The sequence below is a fragment of the Syzygium oleosum genome, unplaced genomic scaffold (genome assembly GCF_021117445.2).
Source record: "Syzygium oleosum isolate NSW1041296 unplaced genomic scaffold, Sole_v2.1 Sole_v2.12, whole genome shotgun sequence".
NCBI classification, from domain to species: Eukaryota; Viridiplantae; Streptophyta; class Magnoliopsida; order Myrtales; family Myrtaceae; genus Syzygium; species Syzygium oleosum.
The window spans coordinates 2,475,404-2,494,047 of record NW_026607496.1 but is presented as its reverse complement, the minus strand read 5'-3'; the positions used below and the strand labels follow the sequence as shown (position 1 = coordinate 2,494,047).

Here is an 18,644-nt window from a genome sequence, read left to right as displayed (position 1 = left end):
CTTGATCGGAGTCTTGTGAATGTACTTTTACATGGATAATTGTCCAAAAAGTACTAAACCTATTGTACGGCAGCCAATTCAATCCTAAACCTTTCAACTGTGCCAATTTAGTCTTAAACCTATTGTACATCAATCAATTCAGTCACAAACTTTTCAACTATGTCAATCTTTTTATTTTTGGTCGATCAGCTATGCTAATTTAGTCATATACCTTTTGACAATTTGCGAATTTAGTCATAAACCTTTTTAACGATTTGTCAGTGTAGTCTTTCCAGGTAATATTGGCCGGAAATCGCCGAAGGACTACATTGGTAAATCATTACAAGTTTAGGACTAAATTAGCAAATCATCAAAAGGTTTATGACTAAATTGGCACAATTGAAAGGTTTAGGACTGAATTTGCCGTCGTACAGTAAATTTAGGACTTTTTGGACAATTTTCCCATTTCTTCACACGAATCCTCCCTAACATCAGTGCATATTACCAAGCACTAACTTTATGAAAAAAGCAACCTATGCCTAAGCAAACCAACCTTTTGAGCTAATGCTTGGCGGGCCAAATGACGAGACAAACACGAGCCCATGTTTGGTATGAGAGCTAAATGGACAAGACATTCGACAAACGTGAGCCCATGTCGGTGTGCTAACTTTTACCTTCTTTGTTGTTTTCCCCTCCCTTCTTTTTCAGAGGTTTTTTTTTTTTTATGTTACCCGCCGCATGAACGTAGAGATCCGACTACTTGTAGATCCACGGAATATTTTGCAAGTTCCGACAAACCGGCCTAACTTCGGGCAGTTGACCCCTGTATGTTGTCCCGACCCAAAGCAGTTTGCATGCAATTTGTGGATTCTGACATATTACCTCCAACTATGCCTTGGGATATCACCTGCTCAAGACCTAGAAGCGACATCCTATGATTACCGAATAATCCAAAGTGCTTAAGTGTTTTTGGTGATTCGTGAAATATTTCTATCTTGAAATGTTAACTACCTTTATTTATAGCCACAACCTCATTAATCAATATTTATTTATGAACAATTTGGTTTATTGAATAGTCATACTTGATTTAAAACGGTGCAAAATTGCGTGGATTAACACGATACCAAGAATTCCCATTCGAATGCTTTTCCAAAGGGTGACCCGCCTTGAGATTGACTTGATATGTCCTACACGTTCCACGTACTAAAAAAAAATCGACATTTAAAAGATTTTAGAAAAAACCGCCTTATTTCGAAACATATTAATTGTCGATTAATGAAAAGGAAATTATTGGTGTAACATCAAGAAATTAAAGCCATACATTTGAAAAGAGAAAAAAATTCCAAAATTGAAATTCGCTGTAAGGTTGTATCCAAGGTAGAAAAGATTCAAAATTCAAAATTGAAGTAATTGAGAGGTTGACTGGATTTTATTGATTTACATGTTTTGCCATTTGTAGAATATTCACAAGATAATTAATTGAGGATATATTTGGAAAGACAAAAACGGATCCCTAGGAAATAGAAGGTGTTTCTTATTTTATGAAATAGCATAGATTAGATTATGATAGGCGTGATATTATATGGTTAATTAATAATTAACAATTTCCATAGAGCTCCTGGTTTAGTTTAGGATATCATATAAATGAATAAAAAAATTAATCTAAAACAATTCCGAAAAAACCGTCCTCTTAATTTTTTTTAATAGTGTCAATATATCATGAGCATATCAATTTCTAGAAATCCTGGCATCTACGTCACAACATATGTAATAGAAAGTGAAAGGAAAAGAGTGTTTGGGTTCATGTGAAAAGTAAAGGTTTTCCTTTTTTTTATTCTTTTTGTCATAAAGGAAAAAGGAAAAGTAAACCCTCGTTTATTCTGGCGAAAATTAAGAAGTAACGGCTGTCTTTTTTTAATGCATTAAAAGAAAGGGGAGAGGTGACTAGCCCTAGTGACCATTTCCGGCCGTTACGATAAGAGTTACAATTACTTTGCACCACCTGTGACTTGAAAATCGGAGGTGGGGCAATCCCATTGCTGCAGCTCCACCAAATTGCTGATTGTCAGTAAGTCTCCTCGCATGAAGTATGTCGCAGTTAACGAGCTACTCACAAATTGTTCACATGAATCGTACCTGTAACCTCAAGGAAAATAGATGACCTAGTTATTACCAGACCAATCACCTCAGTGGTGTAAAGTGACAATCATCTACCGTGAGCTAAATCACTATCAAAAGTTCGAAGCACCGAAAAATCCTGGCATCTATTAAATACCAATCGAAAAATGAAAAATGTCCATACCAAAATTCATAATATGCTAAGAGGTTTCTAATATCTATCTTTCAGTTTTGTAATTCAAGAGCACGGACACAAAAGAAAAGGAACGAAATATATCAATCGGGCAACAATCTCCTTGGCCAGTTCGTTTCATCACTTGCCTCCACACCAGATTTGACTTCCCAAGATTTACACATTTTTAGACTGCAGAAGCTCATTAATTTGCTCCCCTGAATAAAGAACAGGGGTCCAGAATCTAGTCTAGAATTAGACCTAGACGAGCATTTATTCATGTACATTTTTCTACCAATCTTGTGAAGACAGTGGGCCACGCATGGTGATACACATTATGACGTCAGCAAGACCATAGCATATCCATGACAGAATTTAATATGGTCACATCAGGTATGCCTTTGATTTTTTGTCACCTTGTGAAGCATTTCGGACATCTCACCAACCCCTTCTCTTTGCTTTGCAAGCTCTCCAGCTCAAGCTTGGTTGATGCATGTCTTTGCCTTTTCTTGAATTTTTTTTTCTCTCTTTTTTTGGAGTGTATGGGAGCGTTTGGTGACGATATTAATTCAAATCCTTCCGCTCAATGATCAAGAAAAAGACAAAGCTTAGACATAATAAGGCTTGTTCACTAGCTTACCTAATACGTTTGCTTCTTCAATGACATGGACCCACCGACTTGAATAATCATTTGTAAGGTGCTATTGTTCATAAATCAGCTTCTGGAATCAGCTCCATCGCTTCGTTTTGGAGGTACACTCATTTCTCGGATTGGAAAATATGCTCAATTATTTGATTCTCCATAATTTTAGGAGGGGAAATGCATGTGGCGATTGGCTAGCAAATTAGGTCATCCAAGCCAACAATGCGGGCAATAATTATGTATTAGATAGACCATCGATAGGTTTGTTTCCTTTGTTATTAGGGGATCAAATTAAAATTATATTAGGAAATTAACGATGTAATTTTCGGGCCCTGCTCCTTCACTTACCCAAAAAAAAGAGAGCCAAAACTATCATTTGTCTCGCTTTTAATTTTTCAAGTTTACCCTATTATCAAATTTAATATCACTCGCTACTCTCTCTCATCACATCACCACTCAAATCACAAATATACTCAATTAGATATTGACATAATTCCTTTCAAAGAAAAATTCGTTTTGTCATATTCAAATCCCAAAAAACTTGAAACCTTGAAAGAAAGCCGGGAGAAAATAACTTTCAATCCCGCGTCTTTCATTTCACCTTTTTTTTTAATATAAAAGGTTGTCCGAATCAGTTTTCGCCCGTATCGATTGGTTTATCACGCCCCATTTTAATTTAATTCTCTCCTATTTTTTTCCTTTTAAAACACCAATCGAAGCCAGGACGAGGTCATGGTTTGGGCCAAAAAGCTGAAATTCAATTCAAACATTAAAAAAAAAAAAAGAACAACAATGGTGGGGAAGGTATCGTTTGTCCAGCCTTGACTAGCATGTCAAGTTGGTGCCATTAGCACGAAATTGATGGTCACCAACATAAAAATCTCCATGTCTAAGACAGCTAATAGTAGAGAAAAATAATAGAGCATGGTGGGTGATTAAATCACTAATCACTAATCAATTAGTGCGCATGGGTCTCACATCATATGCAAAGCCTTGACCCATACTATTCTGATTCCTATTGAATTCAAAATTAGGTGGTGAGGCAGACCACAAAGCACAAAGAATCCCAAACACGGCAACAGGGCAAAGCCAGCTTTGGACTTTGTGTGTTTGTGTGTGTGTGTGTGTGTGGCTGAAGAGCATATGTACTAATCAAAGCTGAAAGCTCCTCCTTCACGTGGAGCAGAAAAGCAAAACCATTATATAAACTTGTTCTAAGAATGACATAGTGAATAGATTAATGTATTGCTGTAATTAGAAAAGAAATCGGCGAAAACATGTCTCTCGAGAGCGACCGGATGATTTTTCAGCAACAATTTAAACCGACGGGGACGACGGGTCCGAGCCGTCCTTCGACATGCCCACAGGACGAATTCAAATACCGTGCTGAGTGTATTCAAAACAAATGCCAGAACAATTCGGTTCTTCAATGGAAAAGGATAGGAGGGTTGACGAGTCAACGTGGTCTAAGTCATAGAAATGCCCATTCTCTCCTGTTGAATTTGGAAAAATCCGGGTGTTTTGCTTGACGCGTTCCGTATTGAATCCGGCCAATTGGATTTAAAATAGTAAAAAAAAGGATCCATTTTAAAGAAAATTTATCGACATTTAAGAAAGTTTACCTAAGTAGGGGTGTAAATTTTCACAATTAGCGAAGGAAAGTCACGATAATCAAGGATTATTACTAATGAATAGGATTAACTTAAAAGAAACGCTCCCATCATTTACGTAAATTTACTAAGAATAGGACAAAAGAAATTTATAATAATTTTAGGTTGCTTGCTCGAAATTTGCTACCTCTAAAAGTAGATTGCTAATCATCATTTACATAGTAAATGATGATTATTAAGGTCAATTACTGTCGACCAAAAAAAAAGGGTCCATTACTGATTATAAGTTCGGTCTTTTACCACAATTTAAGGTACATCACTATATCATTGAGTAATTACTAAGTGATAGGAATTTCACATTACAAAATCTATAGCAAAATTACTATGTGAAAAGAGAGAGTATTGACTCTAGGTGCAGTCGAGATTACGAAAAATTCAGGTAAATTGCAATTTATTGGAGGTATAACCTATTGAGGAAAATTAAGATATGGTAGGATAATTTCTAAGGAATTCTATCCTCAAGTTGCGAAGTATGGAGGGCAATTACTATTAGTGATGAAAAATCAATCACCAAAATTATTAGAGTAAGTTTACTGAAGTGGGATAATTTATTAGTGGCAACATCCTCAAGTTACAAAGTATGAAATGATTCATCTTGCGAGATCTAGAGATTTCAATAATTTAATTTGATTATATTTAAATTAATTTTGATTCTAGGAGAACTTCACAAATTAATATCTTTCTTAGGCAGTAAATTGCTTCCTATCTATAATCCTCAAAATGAATAATTTACCTTCAAAATAGGAACATCTCTTTAGGAAAAATAATTTATCTTATAGAAAGTCGTAATTCAAACTAACAATTTACTTTAATAGTTGATTGAGTGAGCGTTCATTAATGATGATTGTAATTACACTTGCTCGTTTTATATTACTTACCAAAAACTAATTGTAGTGGCATACTTTATTGCATCGTAAATGCAAAATATTACCTTGGCCTTAATTCTTTTTTAATTGGTTCACTGTTTGCAAGTTATATTTTGTTTTTGTAAAATAGGTTTCAACGTCGTAAATTATTTTTAAAAAGTTTGTAAATACCGGTAAACGCGAAAATTATCTTAAAGATTGCAGATTATCTAACGTGATGGGGTCCCGTTTCTCTCATAAAACCGCCCCTCTTGATTTTCCGAAAAAAAGAAAAAGATTATCAACCTCTCAACTTGCCCATTTTTGCATGACCTAATCATATATTGATAACTTTCTATATATTATTAAATTTCAAAGTTTCACTTTTTTTTTTCTGAAATATATGTGGAGTAAATCATGCTTAATGAAACCCATTTGCTTTCCTGGTGGTCCAGTTCCGGCCTAGAGATCGAGAACCGGTGACATATTCAGTTTTTTTTTTTTTTTTTGATTTGTTGTTAACGTTCAAGATAAAATTGAAGATATTCTTGATAATCAATACGTTTCTACAATCAGTGATTTACGCGTAACATTATAAGTTTCATAGAAATTTTTCCAATCCGTGGCAAAATTTGGTTGAAACGAGCAACTATTATTGTGTTTTAATTTGTTATTGTCATCTTACTCGCATGCATAAAGAAACACAGTCACTCCAGCCATGAAAGGCCTTCCTTTGTGAAATGGGAGATAGATTAGGGTGTTTTTTTTTTATAAAGATTTTTAAGAAATAAAAAATTTTAAAAAAGGGTTTAGTCTAGGTGATCCGGGTGGGCGGTTCCACACCTCTCGAATCGGGCACCGGATTGAAATTTATCCGTTCCAATTTTATGGAACCGAGAACCGAATCGGTGCCCCTAGGAACCGCTCGGAACCGGCCAATCTGATCCAATTTGGGCGGTTCCTTTTGCTCATCCTTACTTCTTATTGTCAACATAGATGCAACAAAGAGCAGGTCAAATTACCATTACTCAAGCTTGAACCTCACTAAAAGATGCAGAGTCCATCACAGAGGCAGGCTACATTAGAAGGATGATCGATCCTTGCTTGGACTATGGGTTCATATGAGCTCCATGATCATAACTATCGACGAGCCGAACATCCGAAATAGATCCGTTACGGTATTACAATAAGTTGATCAACTGACCACCAACTCATATTCGAGGAACGAAGAACAAGTCCAAGATGCAAATCACAAGAATGGGATATGATTTTATTTGATCATCGACTGGATATGTGCATTGAATACATGATAGAACAAATTTGCGCGACCAGCACAGCACAATGAATCATAAGACTATGGACAGTTTTTGCAAGAAACAAGGATTTACACCAAATATCCTAATATTACCCCCCCACACTAAAGCCAGGAACCTACCCAGGGACAAAACCAACCAAAGGCACCCAGAGAAAAAATAGTTGCAATCAGAAGAAGAAAGTATCTGGACACAGGGATTGAATTTGAATGAGAAGTTGTACCGAAGTAGGAGGGCATCCTATACGGATTATTTATAAGTTAGGGCACGTACTCGTGCTCGAGGGCGGGTTGAGTCCTGGTTACCAAAGCTGCCGGGGCTGTCGTATCGCCGACCGGCGTCATCCTTAGAGCTTCCCCTGCATCTGCAGCTCTTTCCATTCGCTGAATGCTCCTCCTTTTCTTGTACCTTTGCATCCAAAAGACCAGCAATGCCAACAAAACCAACAATGCCAGTCCACCGAGCACGGAACCGGCAACCACCCAAGATCTGGAACTTTTCTTTTCTCGGCCACTCGGCCCGGGTGCGGGAGGAAAGGTCGGAGATGGAGAAGGGGCGATCGACTCAATCACTATCGAGAAGTGCCCCTGTTGCTTCGTTGAACAAGTATTTCCCGATTCTACATCGCTAAACCTGACCAAACCGCCCAAATCAAACCAAACACATCTTGGCACAGACCCTGCTGGAGCTGGTCTGATGCTGCTGAAGTGGACCAATAGAGGGTCACCGGAAGCATTGACATCCAACTCGGGCAAATTCGTGGCTGATAAATTGGATGCATTATAAGCAAGAAGACCCAAAACCGGAGCTAAATATGTATAATTAGGCAAAGGATAGTATACTATAGACCGATTGCCAAGGTTCTGGTAGACCAGAACTAGCCTCCTCACATATGGGCGCACGATAACCCCGGTTGGAATTTCAAACTCTTTGTACTTCTTAACACCTCTAGCCCTCAAGCTCCCACTTCTGAGCCTCATCGCCGTTATATTGATACCAGTCAAATTCGACGTAACATTTCCATCGTAAGGAATGCCAGTTCTCGGACGGATGAACGCCCTATAAGCATAGTCTTGAAGCATCGTATCCAAAGCCCTCGCAGAACTGAAATTCCCAGTAGAAACATTCTGGGCTCCGAGCTCCAGAGGTCGCAACAACCATAACTGAAGCACAAGCATCGCGAGACTTCGAAGAAGCCCCATCGATGCCTTCTGCTAGCAAAGATCAGCACCGCGCACTTTTCCGATCTCTATTCACCTCACGAACCCAGTAAAAAGGAAAGGCCCGCAAAACTCAATCAACTTCCCCAATACAACTAAATAGCTCAGAACTCAGATCCCCAAATGGGAAAATTGGCAAGCTTCAAGGGGTTTTTCAAGCACACATACCGCATACCGTCACTGGAATTCCACGACATTACTGAACCACACAGATTTCCGAAATGCACGACTGACAACACTCCGAACCGTAAAGAGAAACAAATGGATGGTGAGTAAGAAAAAGAGATTCCATATGGGCGGTACTCGATGTAAAGCAGCAGCCTTGAAGGTTTCAGCCGTTGCTCATATCACTTTTCTTTCCTTTTTCGGATCCTTGTAAAAGAAGCCAAAGCCCAAAAACACTCAGCGCCTTAATATTGTTTCCTAAAAAGAAACGATAGCCCCGTGATTCCCCCAGCATTACCATATAATCCTCACATTAAGAGCACTAATGCCTCCTCCTCCTGCTAGCTCTTCTCCAGTAACAGTCTTGCAAATCAAACCCGTGTGCGCAGAGACCCCAAAATCAATACAACATAATCAACTCACCCTGGCAAAAAAAAACTGAATCTTGAACTTACGCGGAGATGGGTCTTGATGGAGATCCTGTATTTCTTGATCAAGACTCTGGGAAACCCAATAATGGCGGAAAAGACTCGGTCCCGCCAGATTCTTGAAGCCGAACGAGGGAAGAATTTCCACACCCGCAATGCAACAAAGACGCACTCCCTGATCGAACCACACGGTCGGCGGTCGAATGGATTCTGGGATCCACTTTCTGTGTGTGTGTGTGAGAGAGAGAGAGAGACGCGAAATTTGTGTGATCCTGGTAGCGGAGGAAGAGGGGTACGATTCAGGGGGGCCTATCGTGCACGGGGGGCCGTCGTGGAAGGGAGAGTCAGAGAGGCAGAGCAATCGCATAGAGGGAAGAATCTCGAGCGGAGTCAAGGAGATAAGCTTCCCATGGCCTGGATGACGATGGCCAGTGGAGCAAGACTGGTGTGGGAGTGGGAACGACAGAAAGAGAGAGAGAGAGAGAGAGCGCAAAAGAAGAAGACAAATTCTTTTCTTTAAATATATAGATTGTAGGTGCTTGGTGTACCCCAGAGAAAGAGAGAGAGAGAGAGAGAGAGAGAGGGAGATTTACAGGCAATGCAAAGGCAATTCGATCAACCCTACAGACCCCAACTTTTACAATTTGCTGTTTCTTCTCTTTAGGCCTCTCACGTTTTCCCCCTTTTTCCCCATTTTGTTTCTTTTTGGCGGTGCTCGACTAGCAGACGAAACTGGTCTTAAAATCGGAAATTGTTTACCGTCTAGAGCTGCTTCCTTCCCATGCCTTAAAGGGATGTATCATCATCATCGTCCGTAAAGCACCTCCTACACGAAAGCGAGAGCTCTGCTCGAGCCGGCGTGGCAGGCCGGCGTTCGGGTTCGCGGAATAAAGACCGGAGACCGGGACTTCGTCCGCGAAAACGAGCGTTCCGATTTAGAGCAACCGTTCCGTTCTTTAGAGGAAGTGGGCAAATCCTTGCCGTGGGGGAAGGTATGTGTGTGGACATTGCTTTCCGTCCAAAAGAGCCAATATTTTAGTTCCTTTCAAGTGTACCCTTTTTTCTTCTCTCTTTCATACTTCTTTTTCACATTTGACGATTGACTTCAATGCCTTTTGAATTCCCACATAGTTTTCTCTCATCAGAATCAAACATAAAGAGTAGAAACATCAAATTCCATCAACTTCAAGGGCTTGGTCAAGCGATTTGGGTGTTGACCGAGGCCTGAATCATTACACCCGCGCAATCTCTTGGGTTCACCTCCAAGAGCACGGACCGTGTGTCGTGGTAATTACCCGGTGCCTATGTGACGGAGGACTGCTGTATCCATGGGGATTAGTCGAGTACTAAAAAGTTTCGAACATTCCGTTGACGTCCAGAAAAAAGGGAAATACCAATCTCTTTCCATTCCGTTTTCATTTCCTTTGTGCTTTTTTCCCTGCGGGGTATTAATAAATCCGTTTTAGGTCGTCTTTAAGGGTCATTGTAATTGCCAATGAGATGAAAAATCCTAAAAAAAAAAGGCCCGAAAAATAACATAGGCTATGACGGTAGAAACACATAACCGGCGAAGCACGTGTCGGGTGCCGGGGATAGCGAGACCCGCTCCTATAGGACTGCTCACAGAGAAGGCCGATGGTGACAGGTTGTGGTCGACGGCCGTGGACCGGATCGGCTGCGACAGGGAGACCGTGACGGACGGGGAGACCACTCGCGGAAGGCGGCGAAGCGGGGAGCGTGGGACGGCGAGGCTACTCTCGAGGTAACGGCCGAAGGAGGAGCGAACGGCGGGCGGCTGCAAAGGGACGGGACGGCGAATCGAGGACAATTGGCATAGGGGAGAATACATCCCACTCGGAACAGAGGTGGAGATTCGATGGTACAGCCATCATATGCCGCAGAAGGAGCGATAAAGGATAACGTCTGCTCGGCCCTTCTCGATCCGGATATGCAATATAAAATGTAGGATGGCTGGAATCAGCGACAACGATTTTCGATTAAAATTGGTCAGATGGACTTAATTGGCAAAATGTGAAAATGTTTAGAACTAACTTAACACAATCGAAAGGTTTAGGACTGAATTGACACAATTATAATAGATTTATGACGTTTTTGGTACATTTCCCATGACGGTATACATGCAATAACTATTATACGGTGTCCACTTTGGTGTCAAAATTTTGCAAACGATTATTAAAGTAACACAATTGCAAAGAGCGATCACTTAATTGACTTTAGCGATAAAGAATCTAACGTGGCTCACCAGAATCACTTAATGGGACACTTATAAAAGATTATGGCACTAAATTGATCGTTTATTAAGTATTGACTACTAAAGTGATTGTTTTTTAAGTTTTGACCCATAATATTTTACCATTTGTTTGTGTAACTTCTGCACCCTATAATGTAGTTTTTTTTTTGGTCGAAACCTATCATGTAGTTTTTTTTTATATGTCCTATTTTAACTCTCAACTCATTCTCAAACTTTTGCTCATCCTCTTTGCAGAGCATGAGAATCAAAACTTACATCTGAAACTAAACATCCATACCCCTAATCGAACTCCCCACCTTCCCCTTCCCAAGTAGTTGGATGCATCAATTTTTCACAAGTTGAGAAACTATGGTTAAATTGGTTCCCAAAAGTTTCCTAGGATTGATCCTCGCGGTTGATCAAAGGGATGTAGGCCCCGTTTGGTTCAGCTTTGGGAAGGGGCTTTCGGCCTCGAAAGCCCCTTCCCAAAATGCTGAACCGTTTGGTTCAGCTTTCCGAGTACGAAAAGCCGAAAGCCAGCATTTGGAATGCCGTTGGAATGCCGAAAGCCCAAAGCTGGTCCGGACCAGCTTTGGGCTTTCGGCATTCCACAAATGCTGAAGCCTATTTTTCCTTCCCAAATTGCCCTCACTCAAATTTCTTTATTCCGGTTCTGCTCCTGTTACTGTTCATCTTCTTCATCGCGATGGTGGCCGGCGAAGGGCCAGCGAGGGCAATCTAGCCGGCGAAGGGCCGGCGAGGGGCCGGCGAGGTCGCCCGACCCAGGCGACGGCCGCCTGGTGTTGGGCGGCCGCCCGGGCGCCGTCGCCGCTGGGTCGAGCCGCGCGACCTCGAGCGGCGGCCGCCCTGGTCGCGCGACCTCGGGCGATGGTCGCACAGGGTCACGCGACCCGAGGCGGCAATGGCACTGGGCGGTCGCTCGACACCGAGGCGGCCGTCGCACGGGTCGCACGACCTTAGGCGACGGCCGCACAGGGTCGCGCGACTCCGAGCGACGGCCGCTTGGTCGCGACCCGGGCCGGCGTCGCCGCCCGAGGTCGCGCGACCCAGCGACGGGGGCTGGGCGGTCGCCCGACCCGAGCGGCCGTCGCTGGGTCGGGCGACCTCGCCGGCCCTTTGCGGCCCCGATCGCCATCGCCGGCCTTCGCGGCCACCTCGCCGGCCACCATTGCCGGTGAAGAAGATGAACAGTAGTAGGTCCGAACAGTAGTCCGGACCAGTTTTGGGCTTTCGGCATTCCACAAATGCTGAAGCCTATTTTTCCTTCCCAAATTGCCCTCACTCAAATTTCTTTATTCCGGTTCTGCCCATGTTACTGTTCATCTTCTTCACCGCGGTGGTGGCCGGCGAAGGGCCGGCGAGGGCGATCTGGCCGGCGAAGGGCCGGCGAGGTCGCTCGACCCGGGCGGCCGCCGCTGGTGTCGAGCGACCGCCCGGGCGCCGTCGCTGGGTCGAGCAGCGCGACCTCGAGCAACGGCCGCCCGGGTCGCGCGACTCCGGGCGACGGCGCTGGGCGGTCGCCCGACCCCAGGCGGCCGTCGCCTGGGTCGGGCGACCTCGCCGGCCCTTTGCTGGCCAGATCCGCCATCGCCGGCCCTTCGCCTGCCACCCTCGCCGGCCACCATTGCCGGTGAAGAAGATGAACAGTAGTAGGGGCAAAACCGGAGAATTAAAAATAAAAATTGCCAAAATCCTTTGCAAAATTTTTTTTACCAAACACCACTTAGCCCAAAGTAGCTTCACAAATTTTTTTTTATCATACACCACTTACATTTTTCCAAGTGGCTTTCACCTAAAGGTATTTGCATTCCCCCAAGTTGCATTTGAAAAGCCGAACCAAACGGGCCATAGTCCATTTCCACAAAAGGCTCCAGGTGTTCAATCTTCAAACAGAGCAAGATCAAAGAAGAAATAAACGGGAAGTGAGGAGAGGCGAAGAAAACTTTACTTGCTTCCCTCCTTTTCTTTTGGAGGAAAACAAATAGATCTTTGTGATTTTAAATGAAATCATTTTGAGAGAATGTTTGCTCCATGATTTTGATTTTGAGTCTAATAAAACCAAGGATTATAGTGGTAAAGTTAAAATATTTGATTTGTGATTTTTTCTTTTGGCACATGTTGGCATTTTGTTAAATTTTAATTCATAATTTTTAAAGCAAAAGAATTTATAAATGATCAATTAGTGCCAAAACTCCATAAACAATAACTTCAAGGGGAAAAAGCCACATAAAATCTTAAATTATGTTTACTTTGACGCATTTACTGTGAATACCTCAAACTATACTCTTTGTAACACATTTACTCTAAACATTTTCTCGTGACATAAAAAATTTCAAACTTGTACCTATGTGACACATTTATCCTTTGTAAAAGTTCTGTTAGATAATCTTTCAGCCAAAACAATATCGCCGATCATGATCACCGTGCCAACACTGTTTGCTTTTTAGCGTTTATGCAGACAGATTTTTAATAATTTTTATTAACATAATTTTGACGAGATAAATAAAAAAAGAATGGGATAAATATGTCACGGTAGTTGGTAGATATAATTTAAGATTTTTGGTTCCTTTTACCAAATTTTGCGGCGAACTAAGACGGTAGAGTCGCCTTCCTCCTTACCAAAAGCAAGAGCTTCTTCAGTTTTCAGATTCACATCATCAGCTGATGATGGAGCGAACGTGTCTTCACGGTGCTTCCTCCATCTTCCGTCTTCTTCTTCGTGCTCCAGCTGCCATCTCCAGCCATTCATCATCCCATTCCCTTCTCTACCTCCCTTTCTCGGCTCGCCCTCGTCGGTGGTTTTGCTCGATGCCCACTTCTAATTTAGACGACCCGAACCAGTTCTTGTGTTACGTGAGGACAAATTGCAGAGCTGGTGGTGGTGGTGGTGGTGGTGGTGGGTTCACGAGGGTCGGCGACGCCTTGTGCTGCTTCGGTAAAATGATGAAGATGTACCCTTTGCCTTCTTCCGGGGATTTTAGTCCACTGTTGGGTGCTATAGCGAGGATGAAGCATTACTCGACTGCGACCCGGTTGATTGCGCAGCTGCGTTCTTTGGGGATCGAGGATGATGTTGCCTTGCTGACTATTTGGATGAATTGCTTTTGTCGGTTAAAGCGGGTTGATTTGGGTTTGTCTGTCCTGGGTAGGATCTTGAAGCTTGGGTTTCACTTCAATGTGGTGGCATCCAACACCCTTATTGATGGTCTCTTTATTCAGGGCAAAACTGATCAAGCACTGAGGTTCCTCGATGATATGGGGCGAAAAGGCCCCGAACCTAATGAGACCACGTATGCGATAATCGCAAAGGGGTTATGCAGGGCGGGTAGAACCAGACAGGCGATGGAATTGCTGAGGGACTGGGAAGAGAGAAGCTGCGGGCTTCATTCCTTCACATACAACATACTAATTGATAGTCTTTGCAAGGAGGGATTGATCACAGAGGCGTTGCGACTCCACGGCAGTATGAGTAAGAAAGGTATCCGACCAGATGTTGTTACTTTTAACTCCTTGATCCGTGGTCTGTGCACTGAAGGCCAGATGCAAGATGCTCTCGTATTGTTGAAAGAGATGACAAGCAGAGGCATCCAACCCGACATGTTCACTTATAGCTCGTTGATTCATTGCTTATGCAACCTAGGCCAATGGAAAGATGCTACGGTCTTGTTGGAGAAGATGATGAGGGCAGGAATAGAACCGAACATTGTTACTTATACCTCTGTCATTCAAGGAGTATGCAATTCCGGCCCATTGGAAGAGGCCCGACGACTGCTGAGTCATATGGTGCAAAGCAGAGTGATGCCGAATGTTCATACCTTCACTGTTCTGGTGGATGCACATTGTAAAGAAGGAATGCTTGTAGAGGCTGAGGCTATAGTCGACCAGATGATTCAATTAGGTAAAATGCCTGATAGTTTCACTTATAATACATTGATGAACGGCTATTGTCTGCAAAATCGAATGAATGATGCTATGGAAGTGCTTAATTTGATGGTTGAAAGAGGCTGCCCACCTGATGTTGTTAGTTATAGCACGTTGATTAACGGATACTGCAAAGCGAGAAGAGTTGACAAGTCAAAGATGCTTTTGCAAGAAATGCTTCAAAGGGGCTTCAATCCTAATGTCATCACGTACAACACTCTTGTAAAGGGATTTTGCCAGGTTGGGAACCTTGAAGCCGCGGAGGAGCTAATTAAGGAGATGCAATCTCGCGATCTCTGTCTAGATCATTATACCTTGAATGCTTTCCTGGATGGCTTGTGTAAAATGCTGCAGATTGACAAGGCCATGATATTGCTTCGAAAGATGGAAGATTCCAAATTCGTCCCAAATATTGTGACTTACAATATTCTAATAAATGGCATGTGTAATGCCGGAAAGCTCGACGATGCAAAAGAGTTGTTTGATTGTTTGCATGCTCGACGCTTGCAACCTGACGTGTGGATGCATAATATTTTCGTGCATGGATTGTGCAAAGGAGGACGCAAAGAGGAAGCGTATCAGCTGCTAAAGGAGATGGAAGGAAATGGATGCTTTCCAGATGATGTCACTTATAGCACAATCATCCAAAGACTGCTAAGAAATAACAAAAATACGAGAGCAGCGCAACTTGTCGGTGAAATGGTTGAAAGGGGTTTTTCTGCAGATGTATCGACGATGGAGTTGTGGGTTAAATATATCATGACAAATGGAACTTCTTCCTTTTCTATTTGAACTCTCCATTGTCTCTGAGATGTGTTCACATTTTCAGCTGAAATGTGATGAAGAGTAAACCAGATCAACGGCAAGTTTTCTTCCACACATCATCTCGTTGAGTCCCATTTACCATTAAAGAAGTAGTTTTCGGTCTGGGAGATTTTATCACTAGCTTCACATAAGGCTTTTGGAGGGGCAGCAGGTGGATTTTGTTTCTCGTATACCTAGGTTCTGTAAGGGATCTCTGTATTTAACTGGTACATGTACTCATCAGTTAGAGCTTCTTGTGTCTAATATTAATCAAACTGGTGAAATTTGTAAAAATGATCAAGCAGTGTGAGGATGCTCTTGAATTAAATAGATGTTAATTGCAAAAACTTTACTATGTACTAGAGTTATGCAATTCAGTCATTGGGCAGAAACAGCATGGAACTCTTCCTGAAAATGGAACTAAAGAAATTTCTTTTTTTTGGGGGCGGTCCTGACACAATCTGATCCTCGTGCTTTGAGAGAGAGAGACTAGTTTTCTTTTACACTCTTTTCCTAACACAATCTGATCCCTTCAATGTCCTATTTATCATAGTTACTTAAAAGAAGATGCAGACGTGGAAGTGGATGATATTTGATGATAGTGATGGGCACTTTAAATCAATAGCGGAGAATATTTGTGTCAAGCTGGGTACTCAAATTATCAAAGTAGGTTGATCACGTATTTGGGTTATTTGCTCTGCTTCTCACATGCAAATAATAGCCAAGTTTGAGGGATGGCTTCCTGACTAACGAACATGGGTGGATGTGTATGAAAACTACCTGCAGTATCTTTTCCTCTGCACTGCAAGGGATTTTCCGAAAAGCAGCTGCTGATGGGTGAAAATGGCTGCCATTGACAGACCATTCCAATGCCGAACCCCGTAGACATCTGGAGCAACACCAATCAACTTGATCACAGGCCCAGCTGATGTAACTTTCCATTGTCTTTTCTGTTGAATCGAATTACTTTCCTGATGAATAGGGTTGGCTCTCAATGGAGGAACATTCCATGCCATTTTTATCTGTTTTAAAACTGACTCAGGAACACATTTTATTCTGTTTTTGCGTGTTTCACTTAGACAGCAGGATTGGCCTGGACAGTCTGCCTCTCGTCACACCCTCTACTCTTTCTTTCCTGACACAGTCATAGTAAGGTGCAAGTGTTTTGGAGACCGGCCTTATGTTGATGGCAAAGGAGGACACAATATTCCTCTGCCAGATGCACTTTGGAGGCAAACTTGATGATGGCATTTGATCGTTTTAAGTGTATGTGATGCTTGATTCTCTGCTCTAAAGTAATTCTAAATTTGCAATACTTGGCTATGATTCATAGGGAATTCGTATACTTGAAGAAGGCATTGGTCATTGTCTATACCAACCTTGAAATTTTGAGGAATATTTCTGTTTGTTATACTCTCTGTAGCAATGTGACTCAAACGCTCTACAGCAAATTTGGCTTTAAATTTCGGGTTGTCCATGGGTAACAGACTCTTCACAAGAGATGAGCCACGAAAAAGGAATCAAGCTCATAAAAGTAATTGGTCTTCTGCGGAACATGTTATGATATGTGCTTTGAAGACCACTCTTTGTGCTAAGTTCACCAACATGATTAATGTGAACTCTGTGTCACTTTAAGATCAACAGTCCTATTGCAGTCGATAGAAATTTCTTCTTTTTGAAGATTTCAATTTCAATCATTTAAACATATTCCGCTCATTAAAAGCACGTGCAAAAAAAGGGAGAGAGAATGCATTGCATATAATGATCACACAGTTAACACACCATTAAACTAAAACATGATGACATAACCATAAACTTTAAGTAAATTTTATATTGCCAAGTTCTTTTTAAGTTTTCAGCTCCTCTATTTGATAACTTGACTGTAAAAGTTAAGACAAGGTAAATGGAAAGGATATGTAACTGATTACAAGATTATTCTTGAATTGTGAAGACGACACTATAGTTATGGAGTTCTTACACGATGTGCAGTATCTAATATCTTTCCAGATCTATTAATAAGTGCAATTGATTTCAAACTTTTGGTTTGATGTTTAGGGTCGTCCATGAATTTTTAATTGGTTCAATCAAGCATTAAATTATCTTTTAATGTTCAACATGATCATCGTTATTAAAAAATCAATCACTCGATTCAAATAATGGACAAGGAGTTGTGGGTTAAACATCTCTTGACAAATGGAACTTCATCGTTTTCTAGTTTTTTTTTTTTTTTTGGTCGAAATCCTTTTCTAGTTGAACTCTCTCAATTGCGTCGGAGATTTGAAATGTGATGAAGAGTTAACCAGATTAACGGCAAGTTTTCTTCCACACATGATCTCAATGAGTCCCATGTGCCATTTATAAAGTTGTTTTAAGTCTGGGAGATTCTTTCTCTTGCTTCATTATAATGCTTTTGGAGCGGTGGAAGGTAGATTTTGTTTCTCGTATAACTAGGTTCTGCAAGAAGTCTCTGTATTTAACTGGTACATGTACTCGTCGGTTAATGCTTCTGGTGCCAACTATTTATCAAAAAGGCGAAATTCAAACGAATGATGTGAGGATATTCTTGAATGAAGTAGATGTTAATAGCAATGACTTTGCTGTGTACTAAAGATACGTAATTCAGACATTATACACAAATATCATGGACTTCTTCCTCAAAATGTAACTAAAGAAAACAAATTCTCTTTTTTCGGGCTGTTATGATTGTGCTTTGAGAGAGAGAGAGAGAGAGACTGGTTTTCTTTTGTTTTCTTTTCCTAACACGATCTGATCCCTTCAATGTCATATTTACCATAGTTCTTCAAAGGAGATGCACAGGTGGAAGTGAATTATATTTGATCGTGGTGATGGGCACTTTGAATCAATAGCGGTGAATACTTGTGGCAGGCTGGGTACTCAGATTATCATCGCAGGTAGATTACATATTTGGGTTATTTGCTCTGCTTCTTACAGCGAAGTTCGAGGGACAGCTTGCTGACTAAGGAACATGGCTGCAATTGTATGGAAACAACTCGCAGTATCTTTTCCTTTGCACTGCGAGGGATTTTAAGAAAAGACTCTGCTGATGGGTGAACATGAACGCCGTTTACAAACA

General features: G+C 41.6%; 2 protein-coding genes across 4 annotated transcripts; one reads left to right on the top strand and one right to left on the bottom strand.

The window, feature by feature from the left end:
• Positions 1-6,676: 6,676 nt before the first annotated feature.
• On the bottom strand, positions 6,677-9,234 carry LOC115677203 (uncharacterized). Its single transcript, XM_030600324.2, has one exon. The coding sequence runs from the start codon at positions 7,940-7,942 to the stop codon at positions 7,001-7,003; it is 942 nt and encodes a 313-aa protein (XP_030456184.1). The 5' UTR covers positions 7,943-9,234; the 3' UTR covers positions 6,677-7,000.
• A 4,170-nt stretch (positions 9,235-13,404) lies between these two features.
• LOC130139412 (pentatricopeptide repeat-containing protein At3g22470, mitochondrial-like) lies at positions 13,405-16,961 on the top strand. Of its 3 annotated transcripts, XM_056316313.1 has the most exons (3): positions 13,405-15,608; positions 16,104-16,216; positions 16,337-16,961. In XM_056316313.1, the coding sequence occupies exon 1, from the start codon at positions 13,490-13,492 to the stop codon at positions 15,536-15,538; it is 2,049 nt and encodes a 682-aa protein (XP_056172288.1). In that variant the 5' UTR covers positions 13,405-13,489; the 3' UTR covers positions 15,539-15,608; positions 16,104-16,216; positions 16,337-16,961. The 3 variants fall into 3 exon arrangements, with proteins under 3 accessions (XP_056172288.1, XP_056172289.1, XP_056172287.1); XM_056316314.1 differs by lacking the exon at positions 16,104-16,216; XM_056316312.1 differs by having other exon boundaries at positions 13,405-16,216.
• The last annotated feature ends 1,683 nt before the right edge of the window (positions 16,962-18,644 follow it).